Genomic DNA, 24,740 nt, shown 5'->3' with positions numbered 1-24,740 from the left:
GGTCAAAGTCTGGTGCTCCTGATGCACCATTAATATGCGGCTTCTCGGGACACATCCTCCACCCAGCACCAAGGTTTTCGTTCCATACAAACAGCGAGCCCCTGTTCAACTGACCCAGATCCTGCTGCAAAGCAGCAGTACGGGTTTTTGCTGTACCCTGGATGGCTGCCTTCCCCCCCGCCCTCCCCCCCCCCCGGTCTCCCTGGAGTGACTTGGTTGGTGATATTTGGGTCAGGAGTCCCTTCTGTCCCATGGGCTTATTACACCGCTCTGGCTAGAATTCTGTTCTGGATAGGTTCTTCGACAACACTCAAAACCATAGTGTCTGAGCACCGCATGCTGTGCTTGTGGGAAGGGGAGGGAGGAGAAGCCATATTTTTATGGGACATCTTGAGCCTGGCCTATTGAGATCATTGGGTTTAGGATTTCACTGCTCTCTCGGAAAATCCTTACAGTTATACAGTCCTAGCTAGCTCACTTGCAATGTTTCTTGATAAAAACAACAAGGAGTCCAGTGGCACCTTTAAAGACTAACAGATTTATTTGGGCATAAGCTTTCAATAAATCTGTTAGTCTTTAAGGTGCCACCAGCCTCCTCGTTGTTTTTGTGGATATAGACTAACACGGCTACCCCCTGAATGTCATGTTTACGGGGGCACTGGGCCTCCTGGGTTTCTGTCTTTGTTTCTGCCACTTGCTCACCATGTGCTCTCTTCTGAAACCCACGTGGCTATTTATTATTTATATAGCGGTTATGCCTCGAAGCCCAAATGGAGGGGGAGGGCTCCCTGCGCTAGGTGCTGTACACCCATCACAAAACCAGTCCCTGCCCCAGACAGCTTGCATGGCAAGAGACGACCATGTATAGAGGGGGGTATGCGTGGCCCTGAGATGATGATGATTTATATAAACAGCAGTCTCGGCACACCGGATGCCAAACTGTTATCGAGTGTAGGTGTCGAGGGAGAGTTTGACCGAGGATAGCAGCGTGGTCCAGTGGAGAGAGCATCCCATCAGCCAGTGAGTCAGGAGACCTGGGTTCCACTCCCTGCTCTGCCACTGACCTGCTGGGTGTCCTTGGACAAATCACTTTCCCTCTGTGCCTCCGTTTCCCCTCCCAGCCTTCATTTGCCTTGGCTATTTAAATAGTAAGCTCTTCCAGGCAGAGTCTGTCTGTCTGTAGAGCACCTGGGACAACTGGCTCTACTTGAATATAAATAATTGGATTTGAGGGTCCTTTATGGACACAATTAACATGATTCTTAGCTTGACCCATGCTGTGCCTCTGAGGTGGATTAAAGAAGGAACTACAGTCTCCTGGTAACGGTGCTTAAAGTTACATGAGGCCTGTTTGAAATGCCTCATACGGCATCCCAGGACTGGCTTTATGGAGATTCATTCTAGCCCAAAGGATTGGAGTGGAGAGGGTTTGGTTTTAAAAGCCAGCCTCTTTTTGGCTTCAATTCCTGATGTGCATGAGCCTGAATGCTAATCAGCCCCATGGCTGCCCTCTGCTTGAATGGGCTGCAAGATGCGGCTCACGTGCTCTGAGCCGAAGGAAATTAACCAGGAGCTAGTTCTGCAGCCCTTTTAAAAATGCAGGTCATGGCTGAAGTTCATAGATGTTTAACACCAGAATGGGCCATTGGGAATAATCTAGTCTGAGCTCCTGCGTAACATCACCCAGAGCATGGCATCTAATGATTTCTGCATCCAGCCCATATCTTGTGGGTGAGCTAGAGTGGCTCTAGCTCTAGAGAGAGCCTCCAAGTGATGGAGAATCCACGCACATCTCTTGGGAAACTTCTAATGGTTAATTACACTCACTGCTAAATACTTGCACCCTTTGACAATTTCTAGCTTTAGTTGCTGGCCATTGGATCTTGTGGATCTAAAGAAACCTCTATGATCTGGTGTCTTGTACCTATGTGGAGGTACTTGTAGACCATGTTCAAGTCACCTCTTAGCCTTCTCTTTGAGAACATAAAAGGAGGTCAGTCTATTCAAGTCTCTCAGTGTAAGGCAGGTTTCCCAGACGTTGGCTCATTCTTGCAGTTCTCTTCTGCATCCTTTACAGTTTCTCACACTATCTGCCTTCGAGTCCTGGGCACCTTCCGGCAAACACTAGTGCCATATTTTAAACCCAGACCTGTAAAACTGTCCCTTTCTTTTGACAGCTCCTTGTCGAGCATGGTCTGCAACTAAACACAGGAGTGCAACCTTTCTTGTTCCCAGCTGTTCTTGTCTTGTTCCTGTACTGCCATTCTAAGCTCCATGTTGATCACCAAAAGGGATCATAGGCTGTGTTATCTCTATATGGATCAAATAGACCAATTAGAAAAGGAGGACTTGTGGCACCTTAGAGACTAACAAATTTATTTGAGCATAAGCTTTCGTGGGCTACATGCATCCGATGAAGTGAGCTGTAGCTCACGAAAGCTTATGCTCAAATAAATTGGTTAGTCTTTTAGATGCCACAAGTCCTCCTTTTCTTTTTGCGAATACAGACTAACACGGCTGCTCCTCTGAAACAGACCAATTAGTGGGGCATGAGAAATATGCCCAAATGCATTGGTGAATAGGGAGGAACTTACATGCACACTTAATTTTAAGCAAGTGCAAATGCTTTGCTGAATCAGGGACTGGGGGAAATTTTCACAAGTGACAAGTGTCTTGTGTACAGCAGTGAAGTCGTATCTACATGGCAGGATAATGCACGGCAAGCCAGCAGGCAAATCCATAGCGCCAGCTTGCCGCACATGTGTAACTTCCCATGTGGACACTGCTGAACCCCTAGAGTGCAGCTTAGCATGTTGCACTTCTCAAGCAGGCATATGCCACGCTGCGCTCAGGGACTTTCCCTGCGCAGTAGCAGCGACCGCACCAGCCGTTACTGCATGGCGAGCTGGTGCACTCTAGATTCACGCCCTGGCTGGCCATGCAATAACTCACTTTGTAGGCAAGCCCCAGTTAGTTTAAGTGAAAGTCACTAATAATTGTACTTTAGGTCTTCCTATATTATTTCTTTGTCCTCGCTTGGGCATACAGCTCTTCCCAATTTGTGGTCATCTCTGAACTTGAATCTCTCCGCAGGTGACTTTCTTCTAGCTAATGATGAAGGGTGTGAGCTACAGTTGGGCCCTAACAGATTACTGCAGCACCTTCCCCACTTAAACTCCACCTCTATCCTTCTTCAGCTTGATCTCAGCCCTGTGTCCATGCCAGCTTGGTTTAACGGTGACCCAAGGTATTTAGGCTCCAATATTTAGGCTTCCCCTGAAATCAGTGGAAGTTAAGAGGCTAAATACATTGAGGATCTGGTCTGTACTCCTGTCTGAAGCATTCAGGTAAGGTCTATTAATTGTATATTAACCCTTTATAAACGGGCAGGGGAAGCCCAAGATAACATTGAGAGCATTATGATTAATGTCACAGCCCTGTTTGCAACGCACTCCAGAAATCCTTTAGGGGAAGCGTTATGGCCTATCTGACCATGATGATGTCACCAAAGGACACTCGGGATTCGGGGATAGCGAGAAAAGATTCCTCTTTTTCTGGTTTGTCTTCCCCACGCAGCCACCCAGAATATCTTGCGGCGAGGTTCTGAGCTGCACGTGCACAGCTGGGGGCAAAAGTCTTTACAATAATGCCCTGCTGGTGACCTCCCCGTCCGCTCGATGGGAGGGAGCCCAGAAGTAGGGTATGGAATTCCCTGGGAAGACACTAGGGATTGTGAGTTTATACTCTGGAGGCTAATGCCCTTAGCTGGGGGAGGTGTCCCAAGAAGGGAGGGTGCCCGATTGCTTTGCAGTCCCTGCGGTGGATGTTTTAAGACTAAAACATAAAGGGGCGGGGGGGCGGGAATAATGGGATATTTCCAGTACAAAAGCTCCTTTTTATTGACTCTGTTGTCTCCTGATCCCAGCCTCTCAAAGAGGCCTTTTCTTCCCCCTCCACCAATAGGCTGGAGCTGTCATGGGAGGGAGCCCTTGGCTGCTTTCCATGTGCTCTGCCAAGGAATGTGGCTAAAAAAAGCGAGAAAAAACACAACAGTGGAGTAGCTAGGAGGGCCCCTTCCGATGCAGCGAGCTCTGAGCTCCAAGCAGATACCATGAAGCGGTAGCAACGGCTGGGGGATCCCCCTTCTACCGTCTCCGGACCAGGTTTGGCATTTCTTCTGCTCTCTGGCTTTACCATTACCCGTAGGGTGGTCACCAGCTGGCTGATTTCCCTCCCCCACCCTTTCCCTGTTAATACACTGTGCGAAGGGAGCTACCGCCTGCTTGGGGATCGTCTCCAAATGGGACGTTGGAGGACAGGGAGGCAGGACTCCTGGGTTGTGTTTCTGATTTGCTGTCTCTCTCCCCCAAACTCTGTGCCTCAGTTTCCCCATCTGTGGAGACCAGGTCCTTGCTGGTGTAAACTGGCATAGTTACACTGTAGTCAGTCTAGCTACAGTATTTATCTGGCCCCCACTACTTCGCAGCCGAGAGCCTCACAGTCTTTAATCGATTTATCCTCACAGCCCTCTGGAGCGGTAGGGCAGTGCTGGGATCCCCCTGGTGCAGGCCGGCTGGACCTTAAAGGCAAGCTGGGCTCAGCCGGGCCCGTGAGCTAGCAGCTGTCCCTCGGCCTCCTGAGTAACCCTAGCTGCGTGTGAAGGAGACTTTAATTATAATGACTGACCCCATCTGTGTCGAGGGGGGCGGGGGGGGGGTCCTTAAACAGAGCTGTGAACTCAGTCAAGGAGGAGGCCCAGGAGAGAAGAAGCTGGAGAAGCCAGCCAGAAAGAGACCCATACGGAGCTGGCTGGACTCCTCTGGAGGGGCCCTGGAAGGAGCAGGAAGATCCTTGAGGGAAGCTGCCAGTGTCCCCAAGAGAGGGGGGGCATGGAGGGGAAACCTGCCTAGAGGTAGCAGCGTAGGAGAAATGTCGCAGGGACGTTCAAGAGTGGGGGACAGGAGCTGTTAGTTTAGAGATTGACTTGGACCTTTTGTTACCCCAGAAGGGCATTGAACTTTTCAGTCAGCTGGCTGGAGGGCCAGACCCTCGGAGAGACAGGACACCACGGGGGCCAAGGAAGCAGTGACCAGGGGTGCTAGAAGCAAAGTCCCCTGCAATGCTATGTCCAGGCACAAGGGGGTGCTATGACAGGAGTGGCGGTGCAGGGACTAAGTGACTTGCCCACGGTCACACAAGGAGTCTGTGGCAGAGCAGGGAATTGAACCCTGGCATCTTCAGTCCCAGGCTAGCACCCCTATCCCTGGGCCCTTCTTTACAGCAGTCAGGGCCCTCCACCTCAGCAGTGGGTCTGACCCAGGATGATTAATGACAGGGCTGCTGGGGCTTTAGGGCACTCTGAGTCAGGACTCCCAGGTTCTCTTCTGAGCTCTGCCAGTGGCATGCGGTGTCCCCTCCCCACACCTGGAGGCCCCACGGCTCCCCTCAGACCCTGGGAGGTTTTAGCAGTGTGTTGTCTGCAAAGCGCTCGGATGGTAAAGCACTATCCAGGGTGGGCGCTAGGCAGTCTTATTGCCGGGCAGGGGTGAGACTTCATTTGCTCATGATTGTAAAGTGCTTTGAACATGGAAAGTCGCTGAGCGCTTAGCAGCGTCTGCTGGAGAAAGGCCTCTTGATAAGGCTTCATTTCCCAACGCACTTTAAAATCGATCCCATGGCTTCTTTCCTCCTAAATCGTCAGACAGGCTCGGCCGGGGTATGGGAGGTAGGTTAGGGTCTGCTGTCGTGCAGATTCTGTGCCTCCCTTTCCCCTCCTGCAATGGGGATTATGCCCCTCAGTCAGGTGCTGATGGTAGGAAGGGTGGTCTCGATGCAGCACTGGATTGGGGCTCAGGGTTTTACCCAGAAGGAGGAAGTGCCAGAGGCTCCAGGAAGTCTGCTACGGACTTGGCTATTGATACTGATTTTACATGGAAGGTGCCCAGAGGCTATGGTGATGGGTGGCAGTATAAAACCCTACGACACACAGATAAGAAATCTCGGTTCAATTCCTGGCTCCTCGTGTGACCTCAGGCAAGTCAGTTAGGCCCAGATCCTCGAAGGTATTCAAATTTACCTTTCGGGTTCTGGGCCTTAAATCTTTCTCTGCCTCAGTTTCCCCCATCTGTAAAATGGGACTGATACAGCTTTTTGTGAGGATAAACTGATTAAGACGATGAAGTGCTCAGTTAGTTCCTGCAGCAGCAGGAGTCATAATTACCTAACGCACTTCTCTCAAGCATTTTCCTGTGTGTCCTCTGCATCGCAGGGTTTGTCTGATGCTTGTCAGAACTTGTCTTTCCACCTATGAAACCTTCCAGCCAAGAATGCCAGAACTGTTTTCGAACACTAGTAAATTACCCTGCGCCGCCGCCCCCGGGAGATGGGGTTTGTTACCTGTTTAACAGAAGGGCCATCTGAGGGAAAGGACTTTCCCAAACCTCCATCATCAGTTGAGCGGGAGCAATCCTCACTCCCAGCCCCGGTGCTCTACCCACTGGGCCCCGCTGCTGTCTCTTCTGGGTTCTTCTCTGGCCTTCATTGCCACAGCATCTGTCACCGTCATCGAAGGGTCTTTTCCCTCGCAGCCCACCCCCAGGTAGGGAAGGAGGTGAGCCAGGAGGCTGTTGTGAGTATGTGGAGTGGGAGGGGTCCAATCAAAGACAGAGAGGGATTTGGATGGGCCCCCTGCCCAGAGGAATTGAGTTCAAAGATTCCTTTCGCTTTTCTCCCTTCTGACCGGGCCCCTGAGCAGGGCCAGGCTGACCCTAGGGAAGATGAGGTTTCTGATTGGTTGACTCTCAACTTGGAATGTGAAAACTCTCCTTGGCTGGGATGCCTACAGAAAACTTGACAACGGTTATGCCTTGGTGGGCCGATCACTTTCTCCTTGTACACCCCTGTCCGATTCCATCTGTTGTCTCTTTGTCTTTCTGACTTAGATCGGCAGGTCTTTGGGGCAGGGACTGTCTCTTTTTTTTTTTTTGGTCTGTGTTTGTACAGCGCCTGGGACCATGAGGTCCCAACTAGGGCTTTTAGGCACTAGGTTGATGCAAATAATAACGTTCAAAGAAAATCTTCAAAATGTTAAATCTTTCAAATCTGGCTCCGCCCTCCCTCTTCTCCTTCCCCCAAAACGGTCTGATGACTCTCGGTTGGCTAATGCTGTTCAGAGTGACATACAGTAATGCCCAGGAGTGAACTCGATGGATGGGGAGAGGCTAGAAGGCTGGGACGCTCAGAGTCGGGGACAAGGAAATCTGCTTGTCATCTTGGATCATAACTGTAGCAGCTTTGCACAGCCAAACACTGAATGCTGAGCAAATAGCAAGGGGCTGATCCAGAGCCAGATCTTTCTGAACCCCGTTCCAGTTGGGGGGTGGTTTGATTTGGAGCCCCGGTTCAGGGGAAGAGCAGGAGAGGGGAAATCTGACGTGGATTATCTTGGTGGTCAATCCGGCAAATTGGCTCTTTCTGACTTTCTCCCTCTGTTCAAACCTTACGGAACTAACTTTCACCTTGGCTTCTGCTGCTCCCTCCTGACCCTTTGGGAGACACGTGATGCAGATGGCTGGCATTCAATGGAAGCCTTGTGTGAAACTGACAAAGGGGAATTGGTTTCTAGCCAAGGGGTGAGGCGGGGGAGTTGATTTTTTTGCTGCTCTTCTTTTGGCAGGATAGGGCCGTGCTCCCCCTGGGGGAGTCGGGGGAACTCGAGCCAAACAAGGCAATGTTGATTTCTAACATCTGTCGATTTTTGGAGGCTCTTTGAGCTCCCTTTATCGTCACGTGTCTGGTGAATGGTGAAATCTGGGGCAAAATTATGCTTGGTCTTTCCAGAGGCCATTTGTGATCTGTGATGACCTGGAGCACCCAGCTGAGCTCAGGGCTCCATCGTGCCAGGTGCTGCACAGACAACATGGAGCGAGACAGTCCTTGCCCCAAAAAGTCTGGAGCCTAAATGGACCAGGCTGGCAAAAGACGGAAGGGTGCTAAGCCTCTCTGCGTCCCCACCTGTTTCTTGTTTGGCACTTTGATTGTACAGTGTGTGAGGCAGGGGCTGTCTGTGTTCTGGGTCTGTATAGCACCTACTCCTGGTCCCTGACTAGAGTTGCTAAGTGCCCCTGCAATACCAAGAAGAATCATCCCTGTTTTATGGATGGGGATGAAACACAGAGGGACTCAGGCCCAGATGGGGTTTTTAAGGCATTTAGGTATTGCTCTGCTCACGTTCCACAGGTGAGGAGCTGAAGTCTCATTGAAAGTGAATGGGACTTAGGCTCCTAAGACTTCAGTTCCTTACTCAGTTAGGCCTTGCAACATGAACAGAGAAACGCCTCAGTGACCTGTCCAAGGCTGTGCAGTGAGCCCATGAGAGAGCTAGAAATAGAGCCCCCGGGGCCTTACTCCCAGTCTGCTGCTCTAACCACTAGGGAACGCTGCTTCCCAGAGTCAATGAGCCCTGGCTCCCAGCCCTTTGCTCTAACCATGGGACCGCATTGCCAAAACTGAGAGCAGGGGTTTGGGATTCCAGTCTCATCACCAGCTCCCTTAGTACAAACACCTGCCGTCAGCAGGAGTAAATGGAGAAAAGGAGAAGAGATGCGTGCGTTCCCTTCTAGTCCTGGTTCCTTTCACAGATGTGGCAGGGTCTAGTGCAACGTTTCTGAAATGCGGCCACCAGCAAAATTTTTTTTTTATTTTTTTTGCAGCCATGACCGCCTCCAAAGCCTGGGCAGAGATTGGGATTGCCCGCAGGGATCGGCGTCCTGCACCATGCAGCCTCCTCGGGGGCTCTGGGCAGCACCTCTGGGGACGCACCCGGCCTGTGTGTGTAACACCAGAGGCCGCTCTTGACAGCGGAGTCAGCTGTGGTATCTGGTCACCGGGGTGCTCCCCTGCTCCTGCCCAGCCAGGGCACAGGGAGCCTGGGACACAAGCACCAGACCCACCTTCCCTGGGTCGGGCTCTCGCTGAAGGGCCAGAGTGACGGGTTTGTCAGAGCGGCCACCAGCACTCTGCGGCCACCAAAAATGTCGTTGTGAGAATCCCTGGAAGTTGCCAGGGCACTAAAAGAAGAGCTTAAAATCATGCAGTGAGAGCATCCTGGATGCTCGGAAACCAGCTGGCAAATCAAACAAACCCCGAATCTGTGATTTTTTTTTTCCATTAAATCTCACCACTTTGCTAAGCCAATCTAATGACTTTGGAGCACGTGACTCATGATTTTGGAACACTTGGGCTTGGCAATGCTGCGGAATTCAAGCAATCACAGTTTCCGGGCAGCTAGAGTTCTTTCCTGCTTGTGAGATCTTTTCGGACTCTTTGGGGCAGGGGATGCTGCTGCTTCTGTGTCTGGAGAGTACCTGGGACGTGCTAAGCCCTATTCCACAATTCCAGGTGCAGGCTGACTGTATATTCCCTCTGTGTTTGGAGAGTACCTGGGACATGCTGAGCTCTAATTCAATATTCCAAGTGCAGGCTGGCTGTATATTCCCTCTCTGTTGCTGTGCAATGATAATTATTTTGCTGTCTCTCCCCCTTTATTTGCAATGTCTTTCCAGGACACACACGTTCGACCCTCTAGCAAGGGGCTAGAGAAGAGTGAAGCCGCACAGGAGAGTTAAAGGCTCTGAGGGCTCCATTGCTTCCCTCCTGAAGGTCGAGCCACCTGTACCTTTAATATTCCCCACCCCCGACCTAAAATGCTGACGATAAAGTTGCCTCAGATATTCAGGGTTCACCAAGTACCTCGTGTGAGTATTGCCCCACTTCACCCCGATCACGTGTCCTGATCTGTGCAATCCCAGTCTGTCTTTAAGCAGGAACTAGATCCAAACAGGCAACCTTCCACACAGAACTAGTCCCAGCTTTGTCTCCTTTGTTGACCAGGCAACTGCAGTCCCCCTCCTGGAGCTCTCTACAGCATACGGAGCCATCTAGTGGCTAAACATTTTATTAAAATTAATGTTTAAAATCAAATTTACACAAGTTAAGAGGGAAGGTACTGTACATCTGGGGTCGGGCTTGGGTTATGGGGGGTTGCAGGTATCGGTTACAAGATTCACGAGGTACATACATATCACGTAACCAGCATAGATCCAGATTGGGGTGTGGGAGTTTTTAAAGCATCAGTGGATAAATGGGCTCGGGTACGCCACCCATGGAATGTATCAAGAGTCCAAGTCAGTACTGGTGTAGAGAATAAGTACACGGGTGGGGTGCGTCCCTCGGTTCATCAGGGAAGGAAATGGGTTATTTCCCTGGTCGGTGAAATTGCAAGTGAACCCAATATTACAACACAGAACTTTGGGAGGCTCCATGTAATTGGTGCATACAATATGGAGTGTACAATATCAAGCAATCTGTTGAATTAGGAGTGGGGAGATGAAGTGAGCAGGGACCGGGGTTAGTTCTGGTTTTATTTAGCATCTTTATAGGTGATATGGGGAAGGCATGTTAAATGAAATTCACATGCTACCAAACGGGGCCGAGTTGCAAATACCAGGGAGGACACGCACCTGCTGTACTAAAGAGATCAGCTATGGGAGCAATAGACAAAACAAGATTCACCTGAAGAAAGATGTAATTGATGCATCTAGGATGAAAAACAATTCAGCGCACACAGGGCCTCGTTTACCTCTCCCCAGCCGGGATGTAAATGGCGAGGGACCCCAATGGAGTTAGAGCAAGGGTTCATGAGGAGTAATGCCACTGAAGCCAACAAAGGCCAGTTGGGATAAATCTGGGAGAATCAACAAAAGAGACAGACCTGGGAAGCAACTGGTGGTAAAGGCTTTAAAAAGCCCATGCTAACTTCCTGAGCCGCCTTATATTGGAAGGAGGAGGCTGTTCTGTGGTGTGGTGGTACCATGGGTAGGCACCGTCTTATTGTTTTGTTTGTACAGCGCCTAGCACCCTGGGTTCCTGGTTCATGACTAGGGCTCTGGGGTGCTACTGTGATACAAATAATAAAATCTCTTTAGGAGAGGACAGTCATTACGCCCCTCCCATCCCTATTCAGCAGGACCTCCCCCCCCCCAACACACGCACACTTAGTAAATCGCTGATTTGAACAGTGTGGCATTTTGCCGTCTTTTTCCTGTTTGTGTGCTTGTTCAGATTCATTGTGTCCTCCGTATTCAGAATCTTTATCCCCAGGGGGTGTAAATCTGCCCCATTCCGTTGGAGCCAGTGGGGCCAGATCCCATGCATCTGGTGTAAATAGAGGTCACTCCATTGGAGGCACTGGGCCAGATCTCCAGCTGGTGTCAGCGTAGACCCTGATTTACACCAGTCGAGGATCTGGCCCACTGTTCTTTGGGATGAGGTCTCTGTAGGGCACTCAGTTTAGCAACATGCAGTGAGTGAAATGACTCCAAGTGGTGAGGACAGGCTGGGTGGGTGGTGGGTCAGGTCCCTTTCCCCGGCTGAACTTTCTGAACAGTGAGCGTGAGCCAGGCTCTGTTCCCGGAATCCCAGCCCTGCCCCTCCCATGCAGTGGTGATTGCAGGGTGGATTGTTGCATCCTGGGTGGCCCTGCGTCTCCCCTCCAAAGGGAGCTCCATGCAACTCCCAGCACAGAAGCCCACGTGGAAAATCCCCCAATAAAAGAGAGGGGCCCTGATTCTGCTCCTGATCCAGAGACAAAACACCCCCATGCTGCGGGGGGCAGCGGATAGGACTCCGCCTTGGGGGGTGGGAGACCTGGGTTCTCTTCCCAGCTCTGCCACTGACCCGCTGGGCGATCTTAGGCAAGTCACTGCTCCATTCTGTGCCTCAGTTTCCCCATCTGTACAATGGAGCTGTTGATACTGACCTCCTATGGAAATCATTTGGTGATACTGTATAAGGATGTCCAAATGTGGATTTCACTCACTAAGGGATGAAATAATGCCTCCTTTTGGTTCCCTCTGACCTGGTGTGGCTTTTCTCCCCTGGCAGATCTTCTGGGAGGATGGCATCATGTCAGGCTACCGCCATCCAAAGAGCTCTGCCTTGGACTGCATCCTGAGCTCCTTCCAAATGACCAACGAGACTGTCAATATCTGGACCCACTTCCTCCCGACCTGGTAAGTGACTGGCTGGGCTGCACCACATGAAGTGTGGCTTCTCAGCCATGGGGCGATGCCCGACCTGCCTGGGCGCACTGACTCCTTCAATGGGGATACCTGTGGGAGGTGGGGGAATATTTCAGCTAAACACGTCTCTGTCGGGAAATGCCGATGGGTTGAAACTCTTCGTCCCATTTCTGAATGGGAAATTTCTTTGCTATCTTCAACTTTCATGGGGGCGGAAAAACTATTTTGCCACCCGGCTTTATTACCTGGTCTTCACTGCTGGAGCATGGAGGGGTGCCAATCTATTGCCCAAAGCTTGCACGTTATTACGTGGGAGATGGGACTCAATGGGTCCTCCTGGGCCATAGAGTCCAGTCCAGGCTATGGCAGGCAGCCCCATCAGGTCATCCCGTTAAGAAACTGATCAAGCTCCATCTTCAAACCAGTTGGTTGGTTGTTTGCCCCAACTCTTCCTGTTGTGCCGACGGCTCTTTGCCCAATAATCAATATGAAGAAACGACAGCTGGGTCCCCAAGCAGCTGTTAACTCTTCGAGGAATCCGTTCCAGCAATGGAAGCAGGGTGGCCTAGTGGCCAGACCAGGGAACTGGGAGTCATTACTCAAGGGTCCCATTCTTTGGCCTCTGAGGGGGTGCCTACACAGCGAAGAAAAACCCCTGGCTGGCCTGTGCCAGCCGACTCGTGCTCGTGGGGCTTGGTCTACGCCAGTGGTTCCCAAACTGGGGTTTGTGAACCCTTGAAGGTTTGACAGAGCCGTCCCTAGGGACCCCGGGCGCTTCGGCCAGCAGCCCGAGCCCTGTGACCATGACTTCCTGGCAGAACAAGTTTAGCTTTGTTGTAGTCGTGAGTTGTTTGCCTGGACTGCTCAAGACCTGAATGCTTGTGGGAGGAACTCTTTATTTGAGTTGGCTTCTTAAATACCTTCCTGCTGTTTCACGTCTGGTACTCCTTGATGAAACATGTAGGAGGCTGAATCAAAGTGGTACGAGCTACAGAAGTGAAATCTTGGAAGAGCGTTGCCGTTTTCATAATGTAAAAGAATTAATCATGTAATGCTAAATAATAATGTAATGATAAATAGTGTGTAATAACCGTGTCCTAAAAAAACAAATTATTTCCAAGATCACTGCTTCTATCATTTATGCTCAGGTAAGGGACAAAATCCCTGGAAATATTCATTTTTAGGAGGGGTTTTCGTGAGATTTGATATTTTCATGTAAGGGGATCACGGGCTGTTAAAGTTTGGGAACCACTGGTCTACACAGGGCTGTTTCACTGCACTGTAGACTTTACAGCTTGGGCTGGAGCCTCCCACCCCACAGGGTCCTAGAGCCCAGCCTTCTGCCTGAGCCTGGACACATACGTTGCAATGAAACAGTCCTGCCCTGCGAGTCCGAGTCGGCTGGCATGGGCCAGCCCTGCGGGTGTTTAGTTGCTGTGTAGACATCCTCCGAAAGATGGTGTCTAGTGAGTAGAGCAGGAGTCAGGACTCCTGGGTTTCGTTCCCAGCTCTCCAAAGGACCGAGGGCCTAGTGACTAGAACGGGGGCTGGGAATCAGGGAATGGTGTCTAGAGCAGGGTGTACGGGGAGTCAGGAATCCTGAGTTGAGTCCTGTTCTGTTCTCTTCATCTCTGCCTCAGTTTCACCGTGTGGGAACTGAAATGACAGTGCTGCAGAGCTTGACCTAGCAACTCCAGAGGTCTGGTTCCCGGCTCCCTATTCTCAGAGGGTGTGGAAAGTTGGCCAGACCTCATAAAGGTCTGGGGGGGCGCTATAGTCCCTGTGATGCACCATCCCCATTTGTGCCCGTTGACCTCTCAGGTATTTCGTGTGGCGGTTCCTGGTGCTCTCCTCCTCCCTGGATTTCTGCAGAGACGCCTACAACTGGCCTTTCTTTGTCTACATGTTGCTGGTCTGCCTGTACCCCTTCACCTCCAGCTGTGCCCACACCTTCAGCACCATGTCCACCCACGCCCGCCACATTTGCTACTTCTTTGACTATGGAGCCCTAAGCCTCTACAGCCTGGGTAAGTCCGAAGCTCCCATGTGGCAAGTGGCCAGGGGCAGCAAGTTAAAGACAAGGCCAGAGGGTCTCTGGGCTTGTATCTAGGGAGGGGCTCGAGCCACAGAATTCAGCTCTGGAATCTGGATGCCCTCGCCAATTGGATCCACGGTCCTGGGTCAGGTGCAGCTCTGTTTTAACAGCCCGGCTTTTGGGAGTACGCTTCTCCTTCTGGGTCAGCCAGGCAACACCCTTGGCTGCTGTAAATCAGCATCGTCCCATTGACTTCATGACACCAATTTACACCCAGGGGAGATCTGCCCCTGATTAGTAAATCTCACCACGGTGAGAAATACAGGCTCTCCTCTTTATGCTTGAGAGCTCTGAAATGTACTCCCAGCCGGCTCCCTTTCCAGGCCCCTTTGTGCTCAAACACAGCCCCCTGGGCTCTGGAATCTGCTCCCCAGATCGATCTGCCAGAGCCAGTCTGATTTCTCAGTGTTGTACTGCCCTAAAGCCTCTCTCGTTTCCCCCTGAGCAATTGATCAGTTTCAGCTTGGGGAGTGAGTTCTCTCTGTGGACTAGGTTTTGCCAACACCCTGAAGACTAAAGCAGGGCAAATAACAGATTTTTTTTTTTTGATTCACTGGCAATTCTGGAAGAAAAATTAAATTAAAAATTGGACTCCCAGTGAATCAGAAAATCCAAAACATTCCATTTTGGGTTGAATGAAGCATTTAATTCAATGGAGCATTTTGTTCTGTTTTCTGAGCATGTTTTTGAATGTGTTTTAAAAAACCAACCACCTAAAAATGGCAGGAACATTTTGAAATAAGCAAATGGAAATGTTTGGTTTCAGAAAATGCCGAAATGGAACTTTGTTTGTTTGTTGGAATCTTGTTCCAATCGAAGCAATGTGACAAACCTGGCATTTTGGGGGTCACCGAATCCACTTTGCTGTTGCCAAAAAAATATGTTTCCGTTGAAAATCTCTGCCCAGCTCTATTAAGCTCCCAAAGGCGGCTTCATAAAGTTGGCTGGTTTCCCTGCCACTAAGCGACTAGCACAGGGGTGGCCAACCTGAGCCTGAGAAGGAGCCAGAATTTACCAGTGTACATGGCCAAAGAGCCCCAGTAACACCTCAGCAGTCCCCCATCAGCTCCCCCTGCTCCCACCGACAGCCCAGCCGATCAGCGCCTCCCCCTCCCTCCCCGCACCTCTGGATCAGCTGTTTCATGGCAGTGCAGGAGGCTCCGGGTGGGGGGCGAGGAGGAGGAGGAGCGAGGGCACGGCAGGCTCAGGGGAGGGGGCGGGAAGGGGTGGAGTGGGGGGAAGGGCCTGTGACGAGCCAGGGGTTGAGCAGTGAGCACCCCCAGCCCCCCCCCCCCCCCCCGGCCCATTGGAAAGTTGGCACCAGCCACTCCAGCCCCGGAGTCGGTGCCTAGACAAGGAGCCACCTGTTAACTTCTGAAGGGCTCCGGAGCCACAGGTCGGCCGCCCCTGGCCTAGCAGAATGTGACCTGAGTCTTGTCCAATGCCGTCCCATAATGTAGTGTGTTTGTGTTGTAGGCTGTGCTTTCACATATGGAGCCTATGCGATGCCAGACCGTTGGGTTAACAGCACTTTACACCATTACTTTGTACCAATGGCTGCTTTTAACTCATTTATCTGCACCAGTCTGTCTTGTTACTCCCGGTATGTAAGGGTCTATGCAGTACCAAGAACGTATTATGCAAAATATCAGGGCGTTATCCATTTCTCTGCTCTGCAAATCCTCCTTGCATCTGTTTCTTTATGCATAATACACTAACACCCCAGCCAGTCAGCAGATCTGTCCTATTCGCTTGTGAGGCAAATTATTCCAGCACTTCACACCCGTACAACCCTTGATGATTTCAGCAGGGGCTGCACTGAGTGGGTCTCATGCATGATTTCACAAGTTGTTTTGAGTGCAGTGCCGAGTTGGCCGGTGGAACTCCTTGCCACAAGATGCCACTGAATCCAAGAGAACAATCTATGGTTACATTACATAGGATAAAAACAATAGACATGGGGTTTCAATCTTTCAGGTCATAAGCCAATCTTTAGCTGACAAGGGGTGGGGAAACGTCCCCTGTGGTGGGCAGGTTAGTCCATAATTATCCACTGGGCACTTCTTGCACCTGTCTGAAATGTCTGGTTTTGTCCACTGACAGACAAGGTGGGCGAAGTAATATATTTTATTGGACCAACTTCTGTTGGTGAGAGAGAGACTCTTTCAAGCTTACGCACCGCTCTTAGTCAGGTCATCCACTCTCAGAGACTGGATACTGGTTCTCCTGCCCTGGCTGATTTCACTCAACTTGCTTCAGGCAAAGGGTAAAATCCTAGCCTATTATATCATCTGTTCTGTTGAAAGCAGGTGCCTTTATTTAAAATGGTGATCAAACAAATCCCTTTGTAGAGTCATAACCGTTCAGTCTTTAAACGGAACCCGTAGCCAGGTAGCATGAGAATTGGCATCTAGGGGTGAGAGCAGCGGATAGGGCGTCTGGCCTGGACTCCTGGGTTCTATTCCCTACTAAGTCACTGTCTCACTGCCTGACCTTGTAATAACTTCCATTCCCTGTACCTCAGCCTCCACCCTCCCCCAATCATGGGTCTGTCTACACTGCGTGCTAGGCCTAGGCTCTGACTCAGGTTTGAGCCCTAGTCCCTCTTCCATCCACTCACACATCCGTCTGACTCGGCTCAGCAAGGACTCAGGTCCTCAAACCCTGCTCTGGGGGTGGATCAGAAAGCGTCCCACTGACTCGGGTCATTTTTGCAGTGTGGATGCAGCTCAAACCACAGACCTGCGTCAGAAGGTCGGCGTAGTGCAGTGTGGACGCGTTAACGTGGCTGTGAGATGTTGGTCCAGCAATTGTAAACCTGGGTTTCCACTGCAGTGTGGACGCTCAGAGGTGGGCTTGGAAACAGTCCATGAAGCTGCCTCACCGATGTGGGTTCACAATACAGAATAGACCTACCTTAGACGGATAAATAATACTACATACCCCAGAGGGATGGGGTGAGAATTGAATGTCCAAGATTTCCCAAAAGTGGCAATTGGTTTCAGAAACCCAAAGGGGCTTAATTTGCAGAATCTCTGGGCAGCCCAAACCCCAGCTGGCATCTGTGGGAGCTGTCTGAAAATACAGCCCCAGGGCATCTTGAGCCGGGCACCCAGAGGTTGGTGCCAACTTCTGAAAACCGTTGACCAGATGGACGCGTAAAGCACGTTGAGATCCACAGATGGAAAGCAGCAGGGAGAGATGCAAAGTGTTCTTATTTAGTTCAGCCCTCGTGGCCCCAGAAGTGCCACCTGCCAGGAACTAAACAGCCCAGTGGATGTGGAAATAAATGAGTTTTGGTTACATTTCTGTGCCATGACAGACTTCCAAGGGAAAACAGTGCACGAGCCTGCAGGTCAGTATCTCTCCTGCTTTATGCAGTTGGAGGGAAGTGTTGTTAATCACTGTAGGTCTAAGATCTCCTGCTTTCCCAGGTTGCTCCCACTTTGAGCTCCGGTCTTAATTTTTCCTTGATGCTGGTCTGCTCTTGAAATTGACGAGAGCAGCTGCTGCTCCCTCCGGGTCATTGGGCCTCAGTCCCGAAGCTGGGAAATGAAGTGTTTTTAATTTCAAGGGGAGATTCAGGTCTGAAATGTGACTTTGTACGAATGGTCCTGTGTGGAGCTGGGGTTTCTTGCCTCTCAGTTACTCCAGATCAAACCTGGTTTTGTTCTAGCTGCTGCTTCTCCTTTTCATACATTGTCACTAATAACAAAAACCTTTCAGGCCCATGCTGTGCCATCAGGGACTCGTATGCAGTCCTGTTGCCTTCAGTGGGTTTATACAGCTGATTGGAACTAGTAAACAATTCTCCTGCTGCAGCACGAGGAATAAAATCCAGGGTTAATGGTGCTGTACAGGGTTATAGGAGGAGTACAAAACAGCATAGGCTTATAGACAACACTGCCTACCCACAGATCTGCTGAGAAAGGAGTTTTGACATTGTAACTTTCCAGAAGAGAACGGCAATTTCTTTCTTTTTTTACAAGCATATTTTTCACCATAACTTGAAACAGAAATGACCAGGAATGGTGTCCAAGTGCTGTTATGCAAGAATGCAGCCAGACTTGGCAACAATTGTGACTTATTTTCACAACATTCTCAGTGCAGACTTCAATTGTGATCAAATGCCATATACTTCCAGGAGTGGGAGGGGGAGAGGAAATCAAGCAACATTCTGGATTTGGTTATCTGAAGGGATTATATGAATCACAATGAATGGGATGCTTTCACGTTGTTTTTGACTCCCTTCATTAGCCTTTTTGTGTTTTAAAAAAAAACCCAAAACTATCCAATTTTTACAAAATCTTAAGAGTGGTGATAAATGTTCCTCTCTATATCGCCAACCAAATTCCCTGGTTGCTTTCTTGTGCATGAGATCTTGAAAGGGAAATTGACTAGAAACAAAAATTCCCTTGCCTGGCTTGCTAATGCATCTTTGTGTGAAATTCACTAGGAATAAAAAAAATTAAACTGACCAGTCTGTGCATTTTCCAAGCTGCGTGAATTGCAAACAGTAAATTAACATTTCAGTCTAACATGAATTTCATCCTGCTCTCTGCTCTTAATCACTCAGACTTGGATTTTCAAAGGTGACTCGAGGGGAGTTAGGCACTCAGTTGAAAGGCGTTTGGTGTCTGAGGCCACTAGGGACCCTGATCAGATTAGCTATTGCAGAATAAACTATTAGACAGTAGCCGTTCCAGAATAATTTGGTGTCCACACAGTAATATGGACTAAAAGACACTTGTTACAGAATAATTGAGGTGCTTCCAAAGCAGAGTAATTATTCCAGAATAAAATCACTTTTATACTGGAATAGAGCGCCCATTGGAGCTGTTACAGAATAGCTTATTCTGCAATTGTCAATGTCTATGTCGACAAGACCTTTGTCTCCTTTGAAAAATCAATCCCAGCTTCAGTGTGTGAGGGTTCATTTGAAGTAATCTACTTGTGATCATTGCTATAATAATCTGTGCTAATAAACCAGGGCACTGGTAAAATAGTACCGGGGTACTGCATTTTCCAGGCTGACCCATGCTGGCTTCTGGGGGACATGGGGGTCTGCCTGGGGCGATGCAGTTAGTTTGGTTTGGTTTCAGCATCCATTCCAGAACTGAATTTAGTGAGGCTCATTGGCAGCCCTTAGTGACCATGTGGCTCTTAATTCAGATCTCTCCCTGTGTGATTCCCAGTTTCCCGGAATTGGAGTGTCCCCGGCTGAGCAAGGTTTTACGGACAACGGCCTTTGTGTATCCCTTTGTCTATGACAATATCCCGCTGTTTTATAGGGTAAGTCAATTTCAGGAGCAATTTGGGGTGGGGCTCCCTTGCCCTAGGCTCTGTAGGGAAATTTATGAAGATACCACCCTTGATGCAAAGAACTTAGTCCAATACATTCCTGTACACCAGTGGTGCCTAGAGACCTCAGCTGAGATTAGGTCCCATTGCAGTGGGTGCTGCAAAGCCACTACCTCACAGAGCTGACACTCTAAATAGACAAAGGGTGGGAGAAAGGAAGCATTATTCTCCCCATTTTACAGATGGGCAAATTGAGGTACATTTTTTTCAGAAAGGACTAGATTTGCTTTGTTTGCTCTTTGGGGGCAGGGTGTCTTTTTTGATCTGCATCCTAGTCCAGAACTGGGGCCTCTAGACGCTACCCCCATACTAATCATAACTGTGACTTCTGGATGTGCACCATGAGACACCTGGAAGAATCCTGACTTCCTAAGAGCAGGGGCTCAGCACTGTCAGCAAATCAGTCCCTTTGAGGTGTCTTGAGTTGGGGGGGGGCCCCCCAAATTGCAAATTGCTGTTGCAAATGCTGTCCCTGTCCCCACTGGGAGGCTGTGGGAGCGCCAGGGAGGCGTGGGACTCAGGAGAGTGGTTGGAACCCAGGAGAAGGCATTTCCACAGGAGACATTAACAGTTTTTAAAAAGGGAGTGTCTCTTTAATGCCTCCTGCAGTGTTATGGCCAGCAATGCAAACAATAACAGCTTCCGTGGCTTGTTTTCCTCAGCAATGCAGGATGTGACTCATCCTTCCTACAAAGGAACCGCTGGGGCTTTGAATTTGCTCCCAGCAGCACTAGCAGGCAGTGGCTAGGTTTCAGAGGGCGTGGGCTCGGCGGGCGGAATACAACAGCAAAGGGAAGTGGTTCTTGGTGCTGTGGGATACAGGGGTGGGTGAGACCTTCCTGCTCCTGGATCTGCTGCCAGAATCTGCACCTGGGTCTGGTCTACACCTAAAACTTAGATCGACCTAGTTACGTCACTCAGGGATGCAGAAAAGTCAACCCTCCCCCGACCCCCGAGAGACATAATTAAGCCTGGTATAGACGCTGCTGGAAGAATTCTGCCATTGATAGCTACCGCCACTCAAGGGGATGGATTAACTACAATGAGAGGGGGAAAACCCCTTTCACGGCTGTAGCAAATGTCTTCACTATTGGGGCACAGCTGTAGTGCTTGTAGGAGAGAGGTAGCTAATGTTACGTAGCTAACGTGGGGCTCTATCCCTTCAGTGGGGCTGGACCACCGAGGTGTTGAGCCTGCTACAGCACTGGCTAGCGGAACTGGGTCTCTGAGCTCAGTGGGTAGAGGCGTTGTGCTTTTTGATCCCCAGGTCCCAGGTTGGATCCTGGCTGCTGATCCTGGAACCGTAGGGTTAAGAGAGACCACAAAGGTCGTCTAGTCTAACCCCCCGCCAAGATGCAGGATTTGTTGTGTTTTAATGTGTGATGACCCACCCAGGGGTACTGCATTTCCCAGGCTGACCCACGCTGGCTTCTGGGGGGAGGCTCGGGGGTCTGCCTGGGGCGATGCAGTTGCCGGAGTGGGACCTAAAGACTTAGGCCCTGCTTTGGGAAAATACTTAGGGCTGTAAGGTAGGCAGGATGGATAGAGCCTTGGGGTTTGCAGTCAGGAGAGCTGGGTTCTATTCCCAGCCCTGTTACTAAACCTGCTGGCTGATCTTGGGCAAGTCACTGCCCCTCTGTGTGCCTCAGTTTCCCCTCCTTGTCTTGACTGACTACACTACAAACTTTTTCTGTGGGTACGTACCGTGCTGGGGCCGCCAGGCAGCACCCGGCTATAAACGACATGGAATGATGCAAAGGAAGGCAAATGTTTTGCAGTGTCAGGCTTTCCTGGTGCGACACTTAACTCTCACCAGGCTTAGTGCTTCTCACTAATTCATCCTCATGGCTTCTCGCTGAGGTACTCCGCTGTTCCCGTCCTGCTTTGACAGAAGGGGAAACTGAGGCGAGGGAGGGAAGTTACTTGCTCAACTGAGTCTGCAGGAGAGCTGAGCATAGAACCCAGGAGTTCTGACCCCCAATGTAACCGCTAGACCGCACTCCCACAGCCAGGTTAGAACCCAGGCATCCCCACTGGTCTTCCCTACCACTGCTTCTCCTCTCTCCCACCCCATCCCCATTTGCCCTGCAGCTTCTGTTCTGCTTTGGGGATGGCTGCACCTGGAATGATGCCACCGCGGGTTACTTCTACCACCTTCTCTTTGCCCTGCTCACCGGCTTCCTCTTTGCCTCCCACCTGCCGGAACGCCTGGCGCCCGGGCGCTTCGACTATATTGGTAAGTTGGGGGGGAGGAGACCCGGCTCCTGTACCCCAGACCGCTTTGCAGGAGCTGCGCCCCTGTGTCTCGACACCCTGTCGCGAGGCCAATCGACCATGGCCAGCAGGGCGTGTCGCACTGTGATGGCTTCCCCCCTCCTGCGGCCTCGGCCCCCCCTGTTCTGCCCCCAGTTGCTCACTGGGGATTCCAGGGGCCTGTGACCTGCCCCCTATGGAGGGCGAGGTGCCTGACCATGCCCCACCCCCTGGCTATCCCAGTCACCTGGACGCTGCAGACCCAGCCATGCTCAGGAGCCCAGCACCGGACCCCCCCCAGCCCCACTGTCTAAATCTGGAGTGACTCCATCCACCAGCCTCCCTGTCACTTAGCAACCTATGGGGTGAATCCCAGGGAGTCGGGGTGTGGGGGGCAGGCCAGGTGCAGAAAGGTCCCTTAGAGCCTGGGGCCAGCTGGGAAAGGGAGGAGGGGTGTTTTCTTGGCATCCCTCTGTTCCCATCCCCCCAGCCCAGGTCCAAGCCCCACACCAGTCCCTTTCTAACCTTTTACCCCACGCCAGCAGCTCAGCCCCTTCCTGTACCCTACACACACACACACCCTACTCCCACCAGCCAGGTCCCTTCCCCCACCCCACCTGCCCCTCCCTGCATCACAACAGGGGGTGATGACTTCCCCCCCCCATCACTTATCTCTCGGCAGGGCACAGCCACCAGCTGTTCCACATCTGCGCGGTGGTGGGCACTCACTTCCAGCTGGAGGCCGTCCTGTCAGACGTGCGCTCGCGGCAGGCCTGGCTGAGCACCCGGGCCCCAGCGCCCGCCTTCTCCGCCACCTTCGGCACCGTCAGCCTGGCCCTGCTGGGGAACCTGCTCATCATCGGGGGTTTCACCGTGGCCCTGCTACGCTGGCCGGGCGGCTCCTCCATCCTGCAGAGCACCGTGCCCGAGGCAGGCCGCCCCAAGGAGCAGTGACGCCTGCCCACCCCCAGAGACAACGGGTGAGGGCGGCTTGGGGTCTGGGCTCAGAGGGGCCTGAAGGGAGAAGGGCCCTTAGCGTGTGTATGTCAGTGCCTGGCGGGATCCACCTCTCGTACCTCAGGACAGCTCCGTGCGGGAGGGGCCGTGCCCTTCTCACAAGGTTCCCTGACGAGCACTCCCTGAAGTGGGGGTGCTCTAACCTAAGGCTGAGTCTCCAACCCTAGATCCAGCTCTCACCATTAGCCCATACTCCCCGAGAGCTGGGAGAAGAACCCAGGCGTCCTGACTCCTGATCCCCTGCTCTGACGCCCTGTAACAGCAGCTGTCCTCCCATGAGGCTGCAGACATGGGCCGCTGGTATGTCACCAGTGATAAGAGGCCTCCAGAGATATTTGTGGCCATTTGGCTTTGGGAACTGGGCATGATCCAGGGTTTTCCCCTGTCCCTTTATCCCCTGAACCAAATCCCAGGGCTGATGCTGTCCCCTTCTAGCCCCTGGATGGCTTGAAATCCAAACTGGAATGGGGCAGCTTGACTCCATTACTGGCCAGAGACAAGATGAGAGGCCACAGGTGGCTTTAGCAGGACTCCTAGGTTCTATTTCTAACTCTGGGGAGTGTGATTTTTATGGCTAGAGCAAGGGGCATAGGAGCCAGGACTCCTGGGTTCTATTTCCCATTCTGGAAGGGAGCCTGGACCTAGTGGATAGAGCAGAGGACTGGCAGCCAGGACTCCGGGGTTCAATTCCCAACCCTTGCACTGACTCAGTGTGTGACCTTGGACAAGTCACTCCCTGCTCTGCGCCTCAGTTTCCCGATCTGTAAACAGGGCTAATATTGCTCACCCACCCTGCCCAAAGACCTTGGAGATGCTCGGATGAGAGGCAAAGCAGGGGCCCTACCTAACCGGCTAGAAACCCGCATGTACAGGACCCCGACGTTTGCGTAGGCTCACACCAGTCACTGGGGCGGGCCAGGTGCAGCTGCAACCACCACCTGCTGATGATCATCCCCTTTCCCGGGGCAACTGGGGAGGTGAATTTCATAGGTTGGCCTTGGCCCCGGGCCTGTGTTTTGGGCTCCCCTGAATTTATCTAACTAGCTGCTGGCCTCTGTCACTAGCTGCCTATCACCACCTCCCACTAGCTCCGCCTGCTAACCGCAGAGCCACATCGGTTCTCTCCTGGCTGCCCCGCCAGCCTGCCAACGTCTCACCTGCACTGTCCTGCATCCCCAAGGGGAAGAGCTTGATGCCAACATGCCAGCTGATGTCCTGGGGCACCAACCATCAGAGCCACACACACGAGCCTCTGGTGCTTGAGCTAAACAGCCCCCTCTGAAGCTGGGGGCCGTATCTGTGGATCAGGCTTGGAGAGGGCCCCGTGGGCAAGGGGCTTGGTGGGTCTATGGACCGAGGTGAATCCTGTCCTCCGCTCTTATGTTCCTTTTTTACCAACCGATGGCAGGAGAAGTCTGGTGGGTGCCACCCATCCCAGGTGACCCAGGGCTCTTCTGCACTCTCAGGAGCAGGGCTGCCAATTTTGGTTGGACGTGTCCCCGGGGGGCAGGGGGTCATCACATGACGTGATCTTGAATGAAAGATTCATCTTTAATTCCTGGAGAGTCCAGGGCAATCCTGGAGGGTTGGCAGCCCTAGTCAGGAGGGGCTGACATGAAAACCAGGCTGGGGCAGGGGGAATGTGGCAAAGATTTGTGTTTTGCAACAGGGCTAGTTTTGGTGGGAGAGCAGGCTTGATTCAAATCGAGATTGTTAAACCTGCATCTGGCTGAGAGAGTGTGTGTGTGTGGTTTACTGTGTATTTTTGTGGGGGGTGTGTGTGTGCGTGTGCGTGGTTTACGGTGTTTGTGTGTGTGTGTCTCTGTCTCTCTGTCTCGCTCTCTCTCTGTGTGGGGGGGTTGTGGTATATTTGTGCGGGGGGGGTTACAGTGTATTTGTGTGGGGTAAGGTGTGTGGTGGTTTACGGTGTGTTT

General features: G+C 51.5%; 1 protein-coding gene across 1 annotated transcript; it reads left to right on the top strand.

The window, feature by feature from the left end:
* Window positions 1-4,023: 4,023 nt before the first annotated feature.
* PAQR6 (progestin and adipoQ receptor family member 6) lies at window positions 4,024-22,912 on the top strand. Its single transcript, XM_074938107.1, has 8 exons — window positions 4,024-4,163; window positions 9,564-9,755; window positions 11,944-12,071; window positions 13,902-14,107; window positions 15,652-15,778; window positions 19,371-19,467; window positions 21,628-21,772; window positions 22,472-22,912. The coding sequence occupies exons 2-8, from the start codon at window positions 9,705-9,707 to the stop codon at window positions 22,741-22,743; spliced, it is 1,026 nt and encodes a 341-aa protein (XP_074794208.1). The 5' UTR covers window positions 4,024-4,163; window positions 9,564-9,704; the 3' UTR covers window positions 22,744-22,912.
* Window positions 22,913-24,740: the final 1,828 nt, after the last annotated feature.

The sequence above is a fragment of the Natator depressus genome, chromosome 24 (genome assembly GCF_965152275.1).
Source record: "Natator depressus isolate rNatDep1 chromosome 24, rNatDep2.hap1, whole genome shotgun sequence".
NCBI classification, from domain to species: Eukaryota; Metazoa; Chordata; order Testudines; family Cheloniidae; genus Natator; species Natator depressus.
This window is presented reverse-complemented; position numbering and strand designations above follow the sequence as displayed.